At 37.2% G+C, this 18,358-nt stretch overlaps 1 protein-coding gene across 1 annotated transcript; it reads left to right on the forward strand.

Moving 5' to 3' along the window:
* Positions 1-591: 591 nt before the first annotated feature.
* LOC130746204 (common plant regulatory factor 1-like) lies at positions 592-6,452 on the forward strand. Its single transcript, XM_057598754.1, has 13 exons — positions 592-791; positions 2,271-2,352; positions 2,445-2,507; positions 3,750-3,845; positions 3,958-4,038; positions 4,231-4,272; positions 4,374-4,534; positions 4,668-4,716; positions 4,827-4,866; positions 5,006-5,241; positions 5,386-5,463; positions 5,674-5,799; positions 5,885-6,452. The coding sequence occupies exons 2-13, from the start codon at positions 2,290-2,292 to the stop codon at positions 6,125-6,127; spliced, it is 1,278 nt and encodes a 425-aa protein (XP_057454737.1). The 5' UTR covers positions 592-791; positions 2,271-2,289; the 3' UTR covers positions 6,128-6,452.
* Positions 6,453-18,358: the final 11,906 nt, after the last annotated feature.

Here is an 18,358-nt window from a genome sequence, read left to right on the forward strand (position 1 = left end):
GGAGTTGCTCTGACACCCAAATCGCCTTGACAAAGATTAACAATATTCACACAAGTCAAGAGTGTCGCAAGAATCCTACTTCGCCTTGCAAAATGCCTCAAAAAGTTGCAAACAATCTGTCGCCAAGCAAATTTTACAAAAGCAAAAGTTGACCACTATTGAGAAGGTCCAATAAAATACAAGTGTCTCAGACTCTCAGCTAACAAACATGAAGGAGCCTCCACCAGACCAGCCGTGGCGGCTGCCATGACCTCTCCGTGGAGATTCCTTATAAAAAAACAATTACACATTTAAATTTATTGACTTTCAATTTAATGCCATTTAACACACCATCCAATCCAATTGATTAATACATTAAAAAACCTTAAATATAAAAGACCACCTCACATGACTAGTAAGCTAGGCTGGACCCTTAAACCAACCTACACGTGTACGGCCATGATGATGCCGGAATACATTAATGGCCAGCTCAACAAACACCACGCTCCTCCACCAAAACAAATTACACGATTCCGACACGTGTACGGTGACGTGGTAATCACCTTCTTCTCTCTCTCTCTTGTTTCTTTTTCACCACCCCTTCATCTTCTCTCTCTGAATGTAAACCTCTTTCCCTCGTTTTTTTTAGGGAGAGAAACTAGAGAGAGAAAGTTCCAACATTATAGGTTTTTCCAAAACCTAAATTTGAGGAAACTTCGTACCTACGAGGTTACGAGGATTGGTTGTTGTTGTTGTCCTTTTTTTGTTTTGAAAGAGTTTTTTTTTTGACGAGAAAGGTTGGGTGTTTTCAGGTACGTGGAATTTCGGTGCCTTGTTGTTTCAATCTTGCTGATACTGCAAAAAGTTTTGATTTTTTTTAATGGGGTTTATGGAAGTTTGAATTTTTATTATTAAGGGAAAACGCTGGAAGAAATGGTCTGGTTCAGTTTGTGGAAAGTGGAAACATTGAAAACTGAAGCGTAGCGTAAATTTTATGTTGCGGTTTCTTTTGTTTTTTCTTCATTTGGATAGTTCTATATTTTGTAGCAAACTGAAAAAGGGGATTGAGTTGGGAGTTTCATGGATCTTGTCTTGTATGTGCTAAAATCTCTGTACTTGTGTGCTTTCTGTGTTTTGTTTCCTTTTTCCTTGGATTTTTTTTTCTATTTTTGTTTTCTTATATTAAATAGCTGAATAGAAGACCGACGGGTGCCGGTCGCGGTGGTAAAAAGTGACTGTTTGAACCCCTAGATCGAGTGTTTGATCCTTAGGGGCCCCACTTTTGGGAGACCTTTGGCCTACACCCCACCAGGGTGGAAATTGTGAGAGCAGCTGAAAAGAAGTAAGGGAAGAGGGTTTGCTTTTTTTTGGGGGTGGGGGGAGTTATATTGGATCAGGATTAAAACCTCTAAATTGTAAACTATGGAGGTTTAGTATGTAAATTCTGGTGTTTCAATAGGCCTCTTTCACTATGTGAAAATAAATAACAATTTTTTTATAATTTTGAAGGGTTTTTTTGTCAGTACTGTTAAGTTTGTTTGATTGTGCTATGCTCTATTAACTTGTGTTCATTGTTTTCTATCCGGCTTGTAGGGTAGGAAAGAGACATGATTGATTCCTCCACTATTCTGTTATTGACTGTCTGTTGAAGTCTTGAATTTCATTTTGTTTGTGGTCTTTAGCAAGAAAACTGCTTTGTTTGTATGCTTTACAGGGTCATATACTGTTAAACAACGGAGGTTATTTTCTATTACATGTTGTCAGTTGCTAATTAGTCATTAACAGGATTGTTAGTAGTCTGAACCTCTCACATTTTTTATGTAATGCTGTGCTTAATTCCTACATCTGAGTTTAATGTTTTCATCGTGAAGCCATAATTTCAATGTTTGATCTGCTCTTATTTCATGCCTCATTTTTTTTTTTTTCATCTTTGGCCGTTATTAAATGTTTGCAGTTTTAGACTATGATTCTGCTGGGCGAATGGATCCTTTTATCTCAAATTATCACATGATCTTACAATATTGAAATTTTGTCTGTTTCCCTCTCCATAGATTTTCATAAACTTTGATATGGTCTTACTTATTTACTTTTTTTATCAAGGGAGAGATAGGCACTATTTTCAGTGATCTTGTAATGTGAGAACTCACACGAGAGGAACCGTTCTTGTCATGCTATTACCCAGCTAGGATAATGTTTAGGTTTTGAAGTGCATCAAACATGGTTAATGAATTTGGCAATGTCTTGCGTCATTTTTTCGCTGATAACTGCTGATATGGTTCTTTTTAATGCAGTTGAGGAAGTATTTTACTCATGGGAAACAGTGAAGACGAGACATCCATTAAGATTGAAAAGCCTTCTTCACCTCTAACACCTGTAAGATGTGGACATTGTATCATGTATGCATGCACGTGGTAGCATTTTATGAAGCCTGTACCTAAATGCTATTTTTCTTACCTTATTAACAGGAACAAATCAATCAGGCCAACCCGCCTAACTTTCATGTCTATCCTGATTGGGCTGCCATGCAGGTTACCAACCTTTCACCTGTATTTCCTTTTTTCTTTGATGACTGAAATTTTCATTGTATTTATCTGTTTATCGAACTACACTTTAGTGTGAATAACAGCTCTCAAACTTTAGTAGTTTAAGTTTATATCCAAAAAATAATGAAACTGTAGTTGTTTAAGCAGTGCTATTCTCACCCAGAATCAACACCAGTTCCTAGGTTTTATCTATCTGTTAAAAGTAGCCAACTTCACTCAAATTCCCTATTAGATAATTTACTCTTCTGAAAGACTTTTTTTTATCAATGTCTTGATATTTACAAATCAAAGCATCATTGCCCTCATCATCTCTATATATTCCATCATTTGAAGTCAGTAATCTGCTTCTGCACATTCCTAGGTCCATCTACCTTTTTTTTGAAAAATATTACCCATCTATTTCTTCCCATCTTACCTCTTAAACAAGCGATCTGTTCAAACTGTTTTTTATGTCCTCTCTTGCTAATTGTTGACCTTTTTTTTTCCTTAGTTTTTTACTCTTTTGAGTATAGACATGCAGTGCCATTCTAATAGAAGTATAGAACTGGATCTGAAACTTTTATTGAAAAATCCCTAGTTCCTAATCTGCACCTGTGGGGTCACAGAGTTAGGACAGGTAAGAATTACAGAATCAATGAAGAATAAGTGTTTATACAAGTGTGTTCGGCCGAACTTATGTATATAGCTTATGGCCTACCATACCAATTAGCTTTATGAATAAGAGTGTATGCTTACCTATAACCTATTTTCAGCTTATTTTAATTAGTTTCTCAAATTAGCTTATGAATAAGCGCTTGTGCGAAAGCTGTTTTCCCAACTATTTGAGGAAACTTGGACTTCCCGATGATGTTCCAAAAATTCACTGATATCCTCCACACTCCTCTAAGTCTATTTATTTCCCAACTAATCTAACTACCCAACTGTAGTTAGTTACTTTTCAGTTCGAGGGTGTGATCCCCTGTCTTTTCCTCCCATACACCCATCTAATTGGGGTTCTCCTAATCATATTCCTCTGGTGCATTGTATTACAGATTCTAGATATTTTGAGTTACAGAATTATATATATTTACGATAACTAATATGTTGGGGGGGGGGGGGTATGAACTATGAATATCTATGACGGGATTTACATTTTTCGTGGATTGCTTTCTCTTCTGAAAATCATTGCCCATTCCCCCCTTAAAATTGCTTCTGGTGATTTAATAAAAGTGGCTGCTATATTTTCAGGCATATTATGGGCCGGGAGTCAATGTTCCAGCATACTTCAACCCAGCTGTTGCTTCTGGTCACACTCCTCCCCCATACATGTGGGGGCCACCACATGTATTGCCCTAAAGATTCATTTACTTTTTACCATTAAATTGTGTTTTTAATGTCCTGGTGTACACCCTAGATAGCAGGGATGAAGAATTTGATAACCAATTGTTTCTTGCAGCCTATGATGCCACCATATGGGCCACCTTATGCAGCATTCTATTCACATGGAGGGGTTTATACTCACCCTGCAGTGGCTATTGTAAGTCAAATTCTTTGGACCACGCATTAGTTCTGAATATTCTTCGGTTCTACTGGTCCTAGTTATTCTTTGTTATTTTTATGCGGGTGCATTTTGCTGTCATTAACCTCATTCTATGATTTCTTTAATGTAACAAACCTTTGTGCTTGAAAATTTTCTCATGTACTTTTGAATTATATTGGTGAAATATAGGGGCCAAATTCACATGGTCAAGGAATTTCATCTTCACCTGCTGTAAGTTTTAATATATTCTGAGATTACTTCCAAGTTCCCAATCTTTTGATTCCTTGAATGATGTCAAATTATGATGGGTTTGACTTGGGGAAACTATGCAGGCTGGGACTCCTTCAAGCATGGAGACTCCAACCAAATTATCTGGAAATACTGATCAGGGTTTTATAAAGAAATTGAAGGGATTTGATGGGCTCGCGATGTCAATAGGCAATTGTAATGCTGAGAATGCTGAGCGCGGAGCTGAAAACAGGCTGTCACAGAGGTTTGTCGATCCATTTTCTTTCTAAATGATGATTACATAATTAACTCTACTTTCTATCTTTCCTTGGTCCGTGAGTTGGTTATTCCATTAGCTTCATGTGGATAATTGAATAATTTTATAATGAAATCAACAGTGTGGATACTGATGGTTCCAGTGATGGAAGTGATGGCAATACTGCAGGGGTGAGAACTTTCTTGCAATTAACATTTTTTCTTTGATCATCTGCACTAATAGTCTTTTATATTTAAAATGATTGAAGTATTAAATTATGTTTGTCAATTTTTTTGCTTAGGCTACAAGGAAAAGAAGCTATGAAGGAACGCCTACTACTGGTATGACTGTTATTTTGTCACATTGTGATGAACAATAGAGTAAAAGTATGATATTAGGTAATAGTATCTTTAGTTATTAAGTTTAGGAGTTAGGTTTTTAACATGTTTTGTGCATTGGTGGCTACAAACTACCAAGCAGATGGAGAAGGGAAAACTGAGATACAAGATAGTCCGGTTTCCAAGGAGACTACAGCTTCCAAGAAGACGCTGGCAGTTACCCCCATCAGGGTTGCTAGAAATTTAGTTGGACCTGTAGTTTCTTCAGGTATGACCACACCACCGGAACTGAGGAACCCTTCGACTGTTCATTCGAAGACATTTTCCACGAGTTCCCCACAACCTGGTGGAGTTTTGCCTCCAGAAACTTGGATGCAGGTATAGTTATAGCTGTCCTAATTGCTCAGTTCATATCTAGTAAATTAGAGATGCTTGTGAAACACTTAATAATAATTACAGTGCAGCATTCTCATCTTTTGCTGATACTAAAGTAATTTATGTGGGTATTGCTGAATTCCTTAGAATGATCGTGAGCTAAAACGTGAAAGGAGAAAACAATCAAACCGTGAATCTGCTAGAAGATCCAGGCTGAGGAAACAGGTATAAATTATCCAAAATTGTTGTTTTGTAGACATGTAAACCTTCTGCATTTCTTTAGTTGTCTGGTCAAGGGTATAAGTTGATTAGTTTCTTTATTGCCACATACTTTTTATTTGTTGCATTTGCTGTATGTATGTATAGCCTTAAAATATTAAGTCTGTTTTGTCTTAAGAATAACTCATGACTAATGCTCATATTTCCTCTACTCAGGCTGAGACTGAAGAATTGGCACGGAAAGTTGAAGCCTTGACCGCTGAGAATTTGTCACTTAAGTCAGACTTAAATGAATTGGCTGAAAGTTCTGAGAATTTGAGGGTGGAAAATGCTACATTAAGGGTAATGTTCACATAAAATTTCTTTATACCATAGCATTCCACGGGTATTTTATGATACTGAATGCATTCATAATTTATTGACTCAGGAAAAACTGAACAACACTCAACTGGGACAAACTGAAGAGATAATTTTGAACAGCATTGACAGCAAGAGGGCTACACCTATAAGTACAGAGAACTTACTATCAAGAGTTAATAATAATTCCAGTTCTAATGATAGATCAGCAGAGGAAGAGCATGATTTTTGTGAGCAAAAACCAAATTCTGGTGCAAAGCTGCATCAACTACTGGATACAAATCCTAGAGCTGATGCTGTTGCAGCTGGTTGAAACCAGCATTTGCACACTGGTTGATCATGTAGTTTTGGCATATTACGAGCCCAAAATTACTGCTTACAGTTTTCAGAGGGATGGATCAGCTGAATTTTTTGGATCAAAATCCATCAAAACCAGAACTAATTGGTTGCTTTTTGGTTTCTTAGGACTTTGAACTATGAAAAGTTTGTATATTGAAGAGGATTAGAAGATTTAGTCTAGAGTTTTTAGATAGGGTCGGTTGTTGAACCGTATATAATTTTGGTTTGTGAATTAATGATTGGTGTGAACCTTCTAAATCTAATGGTATTTGAGTAAAGGCATTCTGACTTTTTTGTTAGTTTGATTTGTATGCTTTTGTCATTTGCAAGCAATTCCTTACTTTGTGGCTTAGATTATGCCTGCCTATTACATCATATTATTACGTGTGACTATTATTCACGTATTCAACTATATGGAAAAGCCTGTGGAGGAACACAAAGATTTAAAGTCATTTCTTCAATTTGCTCTCCTTTTCTAAATTCGTAGCCATTTTTTCTTGTTTGGTGGCCCCTCTGGAATAGCCCTTGTTTCTTTCCTTGTTGGTATGAAAGGTGGGAAATGGTGAGAAAAGGGTAAGACTTACTAAAGTGAAGGTTGATTGTGCACCATACATTTCCCTTTGGATACAGAACATTCATTTTTCTCTTGCTTATTAGGCTCTTGATTTTAAAACATAGTCGTACTTTTATTTACCTCCTGGCTCACACATCAGATTTTTGTCAAATAATTTGTCATTTATAATGGGGGTATAGTATACCTCAAAATTTAACAATTATCCTTCAAAGCTCAAAAGTATTGGACTATTTAAATTAATTTAAAAAATAAAATTATTTCTTTCAAAGTCAACGTGGAAAATTTCCCCCCTTCTCACCATAAGAACATGTCAACTTTCTTGGTCTTACATGCTGTGCAACCATCTCTTCCTTTCTCTTCTCTCGTTCAACCAGCTAACACTCATCATATGCAAACTCGAGCCAAGTCGGGAACTGTAAAACTCGGGCCAAGTCAGGAACTGTTAAGCTTGATTATATGTTGGTGAAATATGTTCATGGAGCATTATACAAGGACTCATATCTAGAGTGGTAGACATATGTTTTGTATGAAAGTTGTGGCATTTGAAAAATAATGTTTTTACCTGCAATTTTTGTGAGAGTGATCAAAACTTAGCTCCAATGTTTGGAAAGTAAAAAAACATGTCAAAGTTGACAAGAAAATTTAAAATTTTACATAAAAGTCAACCATAACCATTGGTAACACTTTTTTAGTCCCACATTGCCAAAGTTTTGCAATTCTTCCTTCTCCTTCCTCCTTCCCCTATATAAAGGAGTTCATTCTCATGTTTCATCATTCAAGAAAATATAAAAATCATGTCAAAAATCATGTTCTTTTGAGTGTTTGAAACACACTGGGATAGTGTGAAAAAATAGAGTTTGCAACTTCAAAAATGTTTTACAGATTCACTTCGGATCATGCGAGTTTTATGCTTAGCATAGAACTTGCATTCTGATCTAAATTTTTTTAGGGTTGTTGTGCTCAAGGTTAAATTCGTGGAATACCTACATAGTTAGAGACTTTGAGAGTGCTTTCATTTGAGGTAAGTTTTTTTATTTAATTTTAGGCTTAAAGGGTCCAAAGGCCCCTGAAATTACAAAGGGAATCAAATCCAGGACCTAGAAAAATTTTGCATCAAATTGGGTCCCTAGAAATTTTTTTTCAATTCAATTAAGGCCAAAGTGTGTCAGAGCTCAATTTTGTCCTAGTCAGCTTTTCCACGTGGCTTTTTTTAATTTTTTTTAATTAGAAAAATTAATTAAAAATAAAGTTTTAATTCCAAGTCAGTTATGTCAGCAGAAAAAAAAAAAAAGAGTTAATAAAATCCTAATCTAAACATAAACCCATACCCAGATTGTATTTCCCTTCATCCCAAAAGAAGAAGAAAAAACTCAAACCCTTTCAACATCTCCATCACAAACCCAAACCCAGATCTCGGATTTTCCAGATCTGCAACTAGCAAGCCACAACCAGCAAAGCCACAACGGCGAGATTCCCAGAAGCGGTTCCATGGACTATTTCTTCAACGAGCTCTTGAAGGATACGCACGCTTGTATCCACACCCACGCGGCCACAGAGGACATAAATGAAGAGAAGAGGAAGAGATTAAGAGATTCAGCCAGGGCCTTTGGGCACCGCCACCACATGTTCAGAAACCAGCCATCGTTCCTCTTCTTGGTTTGGGACAGATCGAAATCCCATTCTTCGTGTTCATCTTTTATGGGTATGGTGGGGGTTGAGATTGGACACAAAATTCGAATTTTGGGTTGAGATTGGGCAGAAAGATGAGTGTTTCCTTCTGGGTTTCTGAGATTGGACACAAAGTTCAAATTTTGGAGTGTTTTGGTGAGGTGGTGTTGTACGATGGTGAAGGAAAAGTGGTTTTGGGGTTGAGGAGATGATAGAGGAAGGCAGGTCGGGAGAGGGTGCGGAGGATGAGGGAGTAAGCAGAGGAGGAAAGAGGGGAGGAATGATGGGAACGACACCAGTTGAAGAAATGGAGTTTGTGGGAAGGGTGAAGAGATCGGTTGGATGGGATTTGGAGGATGACATGAGGAGGTGCTTCTGTTGAGGAGGGAGGAGATTCAGAACAGAAGTTGCAGCAAAATTAGGGTTCAAATTGGGTATTTGGGGCTTAATTGAAGAGATTGGTTAATTAGAGCTGAAATTAGTTAAATTGGTGATTTTATTAAGTTTTTTAATTTTTTTCTGCTTAAATAAATGAGTTGGAATTAAAAAATCATTTTTTATAATTTTATAATTAAAAAATAAAATAAAAATGCCACGTGGAATTGCTGAGTAGGATAAAATTGAAGTCTGGCAGCATTTGTCCTTAATTGAATTAAAAAAATTTGTTTAGGGACCCAATTTGATGCAAAATTTTTCTAGGTCCTGAATTTGATTCCCTTTGTAATTTCAGGGGCCTTTGGACCCTTTAAGCCTTAATTTTATTTACTCTTTGTTTTTATTTTATCGTGTGTATAGTTTATATTCTTTATTTTCTTTTTAGTTTTTTTTTTAATTTGATAGACAAATATTAGTTGTTAGTAAATTAATATAAATTATTGCTCCTTAGATTCGAACTCTGACCCTTCACCTGCAATTACCCTTTAGCTCAACCATGTGAGCTATCATTGTAAATATTTGTTTAATGTCCTATAAATATTTATTCAAGTTTAGTTTTCTTGAAAATAAGTACATACTCTTACTTATCAAAAATCTAATAAATATGTTTTTATCATGAAAATCCAAAATCAAAATTCATACAAAAATCTCATAAAAATACAAAGGGTACTTTTAAAAAATTACAAAATTATCATTGATCAAAATCAAGTTCTATTTCAAAAAAATTATTTTAAAATCTCTAAAACTACGTAAGCCTTGAGCTCTTGCGTAGAGGTATGTAGGAGTGGGAACATCTTCTGTCAAACTATATAAATAACACTAATGATTATGGTGTTGGATTCGGTGGTACGGCTAAAAACTGTTCCACGGTGGTGCAGTTTAAAAATAGCCACTGGATATAATTATTTTAAAATTGAACGGTTGGGATTGATTGGAATCAAAATGTTAATTTACAAAAATATCCTCTTTGCATATTACCCATCTACCCCATTGTTTTGATCTGAGGCCTCCTTCTCCTACCTCGGTCACCATGTTCGCTGCCAGATCTGGCTCCATCTCCCTGGGTTTGTGACGAACCCATCAACCACCCCACCACGTTGCAGCCTCTTCTTCCCAACAACCCTTCGGCCACAGCAAGGTCGAGGGCTCACCGTAAACCTCCTCCCACCACCTTCCATCACCCATTCCAATACTCAATTCAACACTACACCACCATTCCCCTTTTCCCCCAACCCTAACTAGCTAAATTTCTTCGCTCCCAATAACGAAGAAGGGAAAATTCGGGTTTTGCATAGAACGAATTGGAATACAGTGAGGGATGTGAGAGTGAAGAAGAAGAAGAAGAAAAGGGAAAATGGAGTCCACAATTTCAATAGGGGGTCGATTTCGTTTCAATTTTGCAGCAAAATCTTTGGAAAGTTTCAATTTTTTATGTACTCCTCTTAAGATGACTTAAAGATTCCTTTTTTTTTTCTTTCCCAAATGCCCTCAACGATGTTCAGATTTGAAAGCAATCTGAACCAACAATTTTAATTATGAGAAGAAAAAAGGGGAGTGAACTTTTTCTTACCTCAGTTTGGATAATTTAATGAGGGTTTTTTCTTCCTTCTGGTTTGGATAGTTTAATTATGTTTTTTAGAGTTCAAAATTGTTTAGATTCTGGGCTTTTGCTGGAGGAGAGAAATGGAGATTATGAATTCATGCCTCTGGGCTGTAATTGAGAGCACAGTGCAGAGAGCAGGTGAAGAAGATGATGATATTAATGTCCAAGGAATAAATAAAGTAAGGGTATTATTGTCACTACAATTTAAAATATCAAGTGTAGCACCGTGAGTCAGTTTTTAACTGACCCACGGAAGCCATCGTCAATGATTATACTTAGAGATACTGAGAGTATCATACTTTTTTTTTTGACACCAAAAGAAACTTTATTAGTGAAAGCAAGCACATGGGAACATCCTCCCATGTGAAAAGGACACAAAATTGGGCAAAAAATAAAGCTTGGGATAGATGCCTCATTAAAACCTTACTAGAAAAAACTCATATGAGATAAAAACCTAGTGAAGGAAAAAGAGTACACCACCCCCCAAGAGCCCAAACCACCTCGCATAAAACAAAAATGATCCCTACATTTTCCCCCCTCAACATAGTCATTACAAATATCAACCCTGTCAAAACAAGGCATTATTAACCGAGGAATACAAGCAGCTAAGGAAAACCAACCAATAATAATCCTTGTGCACAAAGACTTGATAATACCCAATGCCCACCATGCCTTCCACCATGAAACCAAATAAATCTCTCAACCCAACAATGCCTTTGCCCTTGCCAAGAAAAAGAAAACACCCACCAATTTGCAGTAGAAAACACCCATGACCAAAAGTAGTAAAACACAGCACCTCCATTTAAAAATCCCAATACCAACACACCAACTATGAAGCCTGAAATCAAGAAAGAAACAAAGACGCACCCCACACACAGCATATCCACAAAATACCTTGCAACAAAACATAACAAATCCCAATACCTTGCCCCAATCAATGCATCATCAGCCCAATAATTGTTATACCAAGACCTGCCGCCAAGCTCAATAAAACCAACACATTTTATCTTCATAATGCAGACCTGATAAGCCAATATATTCACATCTTCTGGAGAGAATCACAACTTGCCATATCAGACCATTCCATCATGGCACAACCAATTCACTACCAACTACATAACCATTCCAAAATTTAGCAACATCAGCCGCAGAACACGAAAGACACCAAAAACGCACCCCACCATGTCCTGCCAAATACCATCCTACCCAGCATCAAATAGAGGACCCCATATCCAAAGCCATCACAATACTTCCCATACACCATAAAAACTCACCACTGCCATAGAACCCCACGTCCACCACACACAGAGCCAACAAAAGCAATCAGCAGGCTTTCGATCACAAGGATTACCCCGACCCACACCCCTCACATTCCAGATTATCCAAGGATTACCCATAACCCCAGAACCCACCAAACCACAGCACTACCGAAAAATTGGGTGATTTTTCCTTACTTGGACTGTAAGCTTCTTTACCATCTCATCATCATATCCATCAAAAACTACACCCAACTGTTTGCCTAGGGACCACGCCTGTTGAGCCCAAGCCACTGAACTTTCGATCCCAACGCCCTCCTGTGTTCGTGAAGGTAGGCGCGCAGCAATGGTTGTTTTGTTACGGCTTCCCTTCGGCCTGCCCCTCTTCACTAGCGTTCTCTCACCCAAATCTCCCTTGCGTTTTTCTGCAGCTTGAATCACCTTCTTACGGCCTCTTCTACGGTTTACCCGACTGAGAATTTGGTCCTCTAGAAAATCATCATCATCCCCCAACAACCCAGGATTCGACCCACCCGACCCATCCACACCATCCACCAAAAACATCTGCTTCCCAACTGGAGATCGTGCAAGCTCTTTTACTTTCCTAAGAGAGGAGGGTAATTTTTTTACAGAGCCCACCTGATAACCCTCAACCGGACTAGCCCACTCATTTTTTAGCCCATTCCCCGTAATAATCATATCTTTCAAATTGCAAATATCCTCAACAACAGAACCCGTGTCCTTCTCTTTTTCAAACCCGCCTACTATAACCCTTCCCCAATCAGTTGCTTCTACTCCTTGATTCGTGGTAACGTTCCCATCAATATGCCCTCCGTTTCCAATAATTGCTCCATTTACTCCAACTATGGCCACATTCTGTAACCACTGCAGTAACTCCAATGTCGTATACCCCGCCTCAATCAAATCTTTGAAACCATCTGTTACAAGACCTGTCAACGGAGCCACCGCCACCGCCGTCGTTTCCACCGCCACCTCTGACGTCGTAGGCTCAATCTCCTTCGCTCTGGGTTCATCATCCACTTTAGTATCTGGCACGTCTTGAACCGCCTCGTCCTCATCATCATCGAAATCCGAATCAAACACTTTTCTAATCTTCGGGTCTAACTTTAGGCCAGACCAGTCTTGATATACTGATAACTCTTTCTCTATCAGAATGCGAACCACAGTCCCCTCCACACTGACATCCACAAATTGTTGCTCCAGCAGAGGACTTGTGGTATCCACCAACATACGTGCAAAGTCAAGGCGTTCTTTTCTTGACGTAATTCCATCAACACACACGTACTTCCCTAACCTGTTACCAATGGTTTCAAAGAACTGGAAATTCCACACCCCCATAGGCACCTTCCATAAACGTACCCAAGCCAATTGAGACGTTCCAACTGACAATGCTTCACACGGCTTAATCCATTCGAAAAATTCTTCAAGCATTGTGGCAGCCTCTACCAGTATAAATGCCATCTCATCCTTAGACTCAAATTCAAGAATCACGTCACGTGCACCGAGCAACTTGATCTTAAAATTTGATAATCCCTGCAACCGGAGCCCCTCCTGGAGACTTTCTGCTGATTGAACATTGAAGCAGGTTGCAACCGCACATCTCTCCACCCACTGCCTTTCCTCCTCCCCCATGGTGAAAGTTGCACAAGAGTCACTTTTGACGTCAACCGGGTTGCTGGCGAAATCTGTCCTTCTCTCTGCTTTGGCCTCCATAACTTCCCTCGCACCATATATTGCTGTGATTTCACATGTTTGGATGGAAATTTTTTGTCTTGCCCCCATGATTTCTGATACAAAGCCTTCTTTACCACCAAATAAGCTCCTTCCAACTTTAATCCATTAAACTTGTGAATTGCTCGGTCTGCCTCCTCATTTGAGTTGAAACGCAAGAAGCCAAACCTTAGACGTCTACCCTCCTTCTTTCTCCTCTGGACATACACGCTCCTTAACCCTCCTACCTTCACAAAAATCGCATGAACCTTTGCCCATGTCACTCCATCTGCCAAACCATCAACAAAGACAGTAAATGAACCCACATGCCTTTTCCCTGTCCATCCCTCCTGGTATCTCCCCTCAAGCGAGTTTATCCCTCCGGCCACCTCTGCCCTAGCAGAGCTCCTCATATACAATTTTTATTTCACTCATATAATCAAAAACAAAGAAAATGAAAAAGGAGAGTATCATACTTACTAAGGACTATCTTCCACTTTACAAAGTTTGATTCTTAATTTCCCCTCAAGCAACTTAGGGATTTTAGGGTTTTTGATGATTTTTTGTCGTTTCTGTTTCAAAAGTTTCAAGTATGGCTCTCTCTTTTACATGAATCAGTAAAAATATATTGGTAATTTAGTGAAAAAAGTTGGTATGTAGCATGGTGAAGAGTCTTATGATCAGTGACCATGAACTAGGTAGGTATGAATCGCATTACATGAATGATCCTATAATGAACCGATACATTTTTAGATCATCCATGTAGCGAGACTCATGCCTTCCGAATTTATAGTTACTAACCATAAGACCTTGAAGTCCCTTTAGTATCTTGCATATAAACTTTTTTCAGTAAGTCATTAATTTATTTTTTACTGAGTGTGGAAAAAGAGAGAAACATGCTTGCAACTTTTGAAACAAAAATGGCAAGAAATCATCAAAATCCCTAAGTTGCTTGAGCGAAAATTGTGAATTGAACTTTGTAACAAGCTATTAGGGGAAGAAAGTCCTCTGTAATTATCATATCACCCACATACACCGAGATTTAAACATAATGGGAATGAAGATGAAGGATGAACAGAGAGGTCACAGTCATACCTACTAGGCACAAAACCAAACCTTAACAGAGCACAATCAATCAAATGGTAACGGGTTTCACAATAGGGGAGAAAGCCTCACCATAGTCAAAGCCATATCTCTGAGGAGAACCTTTAGCAACTAAGCGTGCTTTGTGCCAATTTATTTTTCAATCTGGGTTTTTCGTGACTCTAAACACCCATTTGCACCCAATGGGTTGTCATCCTTGAGAAAGAGAAACAAAAGACCAAGTTCCATTGCAGTGAACAGCCTAGCCTATTTGGGATTAGTCAAGGCTTGTTTGGCTGTTTTTGGTCTAGCTTGGGGAAAGTAGCAGGGTAGGAAATCAGTGGTGGAGACAGGGGTGGCATACAGATGCCATGGCCACCCCCATAATTTTGCAACTCTCTTAAAAAAAATTAACAATAAACAATTTATTACATACTCTAAATTAAGTGATAGTACCATATTTTCTTTGCATGCATTTTGTCAAGATAGAAATTTTCTTTACTTAAATCTAAATATATAAACAATAAAAATTTGTGTATACTCAGCGGGATAGGAAGAGAAAAGAGATAAATACTTTAGATGACAGTTAATAGTTTGTCAATTTTTTAAAATTAAAGTGTATACGTGACTTTAAAAATCTGTATATATATATTTATTTAATTTTGGCCCCTGTCAACTTAAAAGTCTGCCTCCGCCACTGTAGGAAATTATTTGGGTTTTACAATTCCTGACTTAGCCTGGGTTTTCATAGGATGAATTTGCTTGTTTCTTGCTCAATCTCTTGAAGATAATTGGAAGACTGTCAAGAGGGATATTGAGGTACCTTAAGTGTACCATCAATGATGATCTTGTCCTTTATAAAGGAGACCCTCCCCTGCTCCAGTGCATCTCACAACATATTGTGATACCATTGGTTTTTATCCTCTTTTGGCCTAATTTAAGACTATGTACAATCGTTTTTCCATTCAACACCCTCATTTTTCATTTTTACATTCCATATCATCTTCTCTCTTCCACCTAATAATTCAACACACATTCAATTTTTACTCACTACAATTGTTTTGTTTAATAAAATTCAACACCCTACCCCACCACTTTTATTTCATATTCTTACTTTCTTTTATGTTTTGTTTTTGTGATTATATATTAATAACAAAAGGGTTACTGTTGGGATCCATTTCCCTAAAAATATGTTTAGAGCTACAAACAAGAGTTTATTGGAGGCTAAATAGAAAAACTAGAGGGGGAAAATGTCATTTTTTGTGTCCAAATCAAATGAATCAAGTATCTATTTATAGACAAAAAAAAAGATGAATTTTGGTGAAAAAAAATTAATCTACTACGAAATAATTGACCCCAAATAATTAGGATCAGATAAAAATCTGGAAATTTCAACAATCAATGAAATTTTGTCATGTGTGTTGAGTGAGACCGATTACTGTTCATTCAACATTGTTGAATGTATTCAACACCCCATTCAACTACACCATTGGACCCCTTCATCTATTGAATCCGTGATTCAACAGCTCTATTGTAAATGGTCTAGAGCTCAAAGAAACAGTCCCTTATACGTAGCCCATCCAGCACTGAGGCAGAATATAGAACTCTTGCCAACATAGCCGAAGTTTTGTGGGTTGAATCCTTACCCACTAAGTTTAAGGTTCCTTTCACTACACCGTTGATTCTATGTGACAACATCAACACAGCTCCCTTGTCCCATAATCCAATTCTACATGCTAAAACTAAACATATGGAGTTGGACATCTTCTTTGTCAGAGAGAACGTGCTGAATAAAAGTCTGCTTGTCAAACACATTCCATCCCTTGACCAAGGTATATGCTGACATTTTTACTAAAGCTTTGTCTCCTTTGCATTTTTTTGTGCTTAGAAACAAACTTAAGGTTTTTTTGGTAAGCCAAAGAATTGTACTACCTCCGGTCTTATATATAAGCAAAAAAAAAAAAATTCACATAGTTTAAGAAATGTAGTTAAACTAGATAAAATGCATTAAATATGTCTTGAATCAAAATAAACTTTCAAAATTATTCTTTGTTCAGTGACGGAACTTGACATGAATGTTTGGAGGGGCTAGTATATTGTGCAAACTTTTGGATGTTTTGTTTAATATTTTGGTTCAAATTCAAACTTGATTTCATATATCTTTAGATAATAAAGAAGTTAAAATTTGTCAGGTTAAACTTAACATTGATTGAAAAAATAGAGTTATGTTTACCATATAACTTTAACGTAAATTCACGTTAAGTTTAATAAAAATTAGAAAATAAAAGATACAAGTGATACTTAGAATAAAAAAAAGAAAAGAAAAGAGAGAAATGATGGATGTGTAATATATATGATAGACGTAAAAAATAGAGAAAAAATTAGATGTCTTTTAGAAGTTCATAGATTTTTTTATTTTTGAGTATCCTTACTCAAAAGCAGTCCCAAACCATTAATGCCCCATTCGTTAATAGTAGCAATATTTTTTCATACTCTTATTTTTTTTTCTCTCTCTCTTTTCACATCACATTTTTTATTAAATTTATCACTTATGACTTATTAGTATTTTTCTTAGTATCTAAAACTTGTGGTCTTCATCAAACATTATTGAAAATGAAAATACATATTACAATTTCACTTTTCATTATAAAAACAACCTTTAAAAAAAAAGAAATAAAGTGACAAGACATTGGGTTCAGAGGCTTCACGAACATCCAAAATTAAAGAAAAGGAGATTAGCATAATGTTAAAAAAGAGGTAGCTTGCATATGTAGCCTGTCACAGCTAGTATTGGAAACATCAGAAAAGTAGCTTTCAATTATTTTTATTATTACTAAAAGTAATCTCTTAAATTTGCTTCAACTCCTTCGTCTTCCTCTCGACTTTCACACCCAGAAAGCTCAAACATGGCTGGAAATGGTCTGTCTTACTAGTACGTTAAATTTTTCCGAAAATGATGGGGGAGCTGAGGCTCCCCTATGTCACCAAGAAGGTCCGCCACTGCCTTTGTTATTAGTGTTGGAAAGTGGGAAAGAGATAGAATAATTAATGAGACACATTTAACAAGTTAGAATTAATAAGGACATCATGGGAAAAAAATAATTAATATAGCTCAAACTTTCATTTGGTTCTTATAAAAAGGACAAAAAAAATTCTTATCTTTCGTGCTTATAAATAGGACCGGAGGTAGTATTAAAAAATAGCACAAGGGGTGTTAAACCCAAATACAAGAAAAGAAAGAGAGAAGAATAAAGAATGAAAGGAAAAAAATAAATAAAGTTTATAGAACTCGTCTGCATAATCCAAACCAGATTAAGTTCCCTTACAAACTTAAACTATTACTCCAAGTAAATCAAGAATGTCCCAACATATAGCAACAACATACAACACCCAAAAAGCAACCACGACAATAGACGTCCAACACCAAGAATGCATAGCAGAAGAGAAAAAATACAACCCAACCTCCACTCCAAACGCACAACGAACAATAGCCAAAAACTCATGCCCCTAGCGAAATTCAAAGAGAAGAGAGGCATATGACCGGATTTGACTTCCATTCATATAATGAATAATGAAACTCCCTCACTTTCTCTTTTAACCAATGCCAAGTTCGAACCTGGATTAATTCCACAACCAAACCACCGTCCTAAACACCATCCTTGAAAATAACACTGTTACAAGTTATCCACAAGGACCAGCAAGATGCCATCCACACCGTTACCTCAGCAAGCCGTTGTTTCTTGTTTCTGCCAACAAAGGAGAACCGGCTAAAAAGTGATTCTGATGAAGATGACAATACAGTTTCAAACCCAAACCACCGATAGACAGCATTCCAGACATCAAAAGACCGCAAGC

The sequence above is a fragment of the Lotus japonicus genome, chromosome 3 (assembly GCF_012489685.1).
Source record: "Lotus japonicus ecotype B-129 chromosome 3, LjGifu_v1.2".
Taxonomy (NCBI): domain Eukaryota; kingdom Viridiplantae; phylum Streptophyta; class Magnoliopsida; order Fabales; family Fabaceae; genus Lotus; species Lotus japonicus.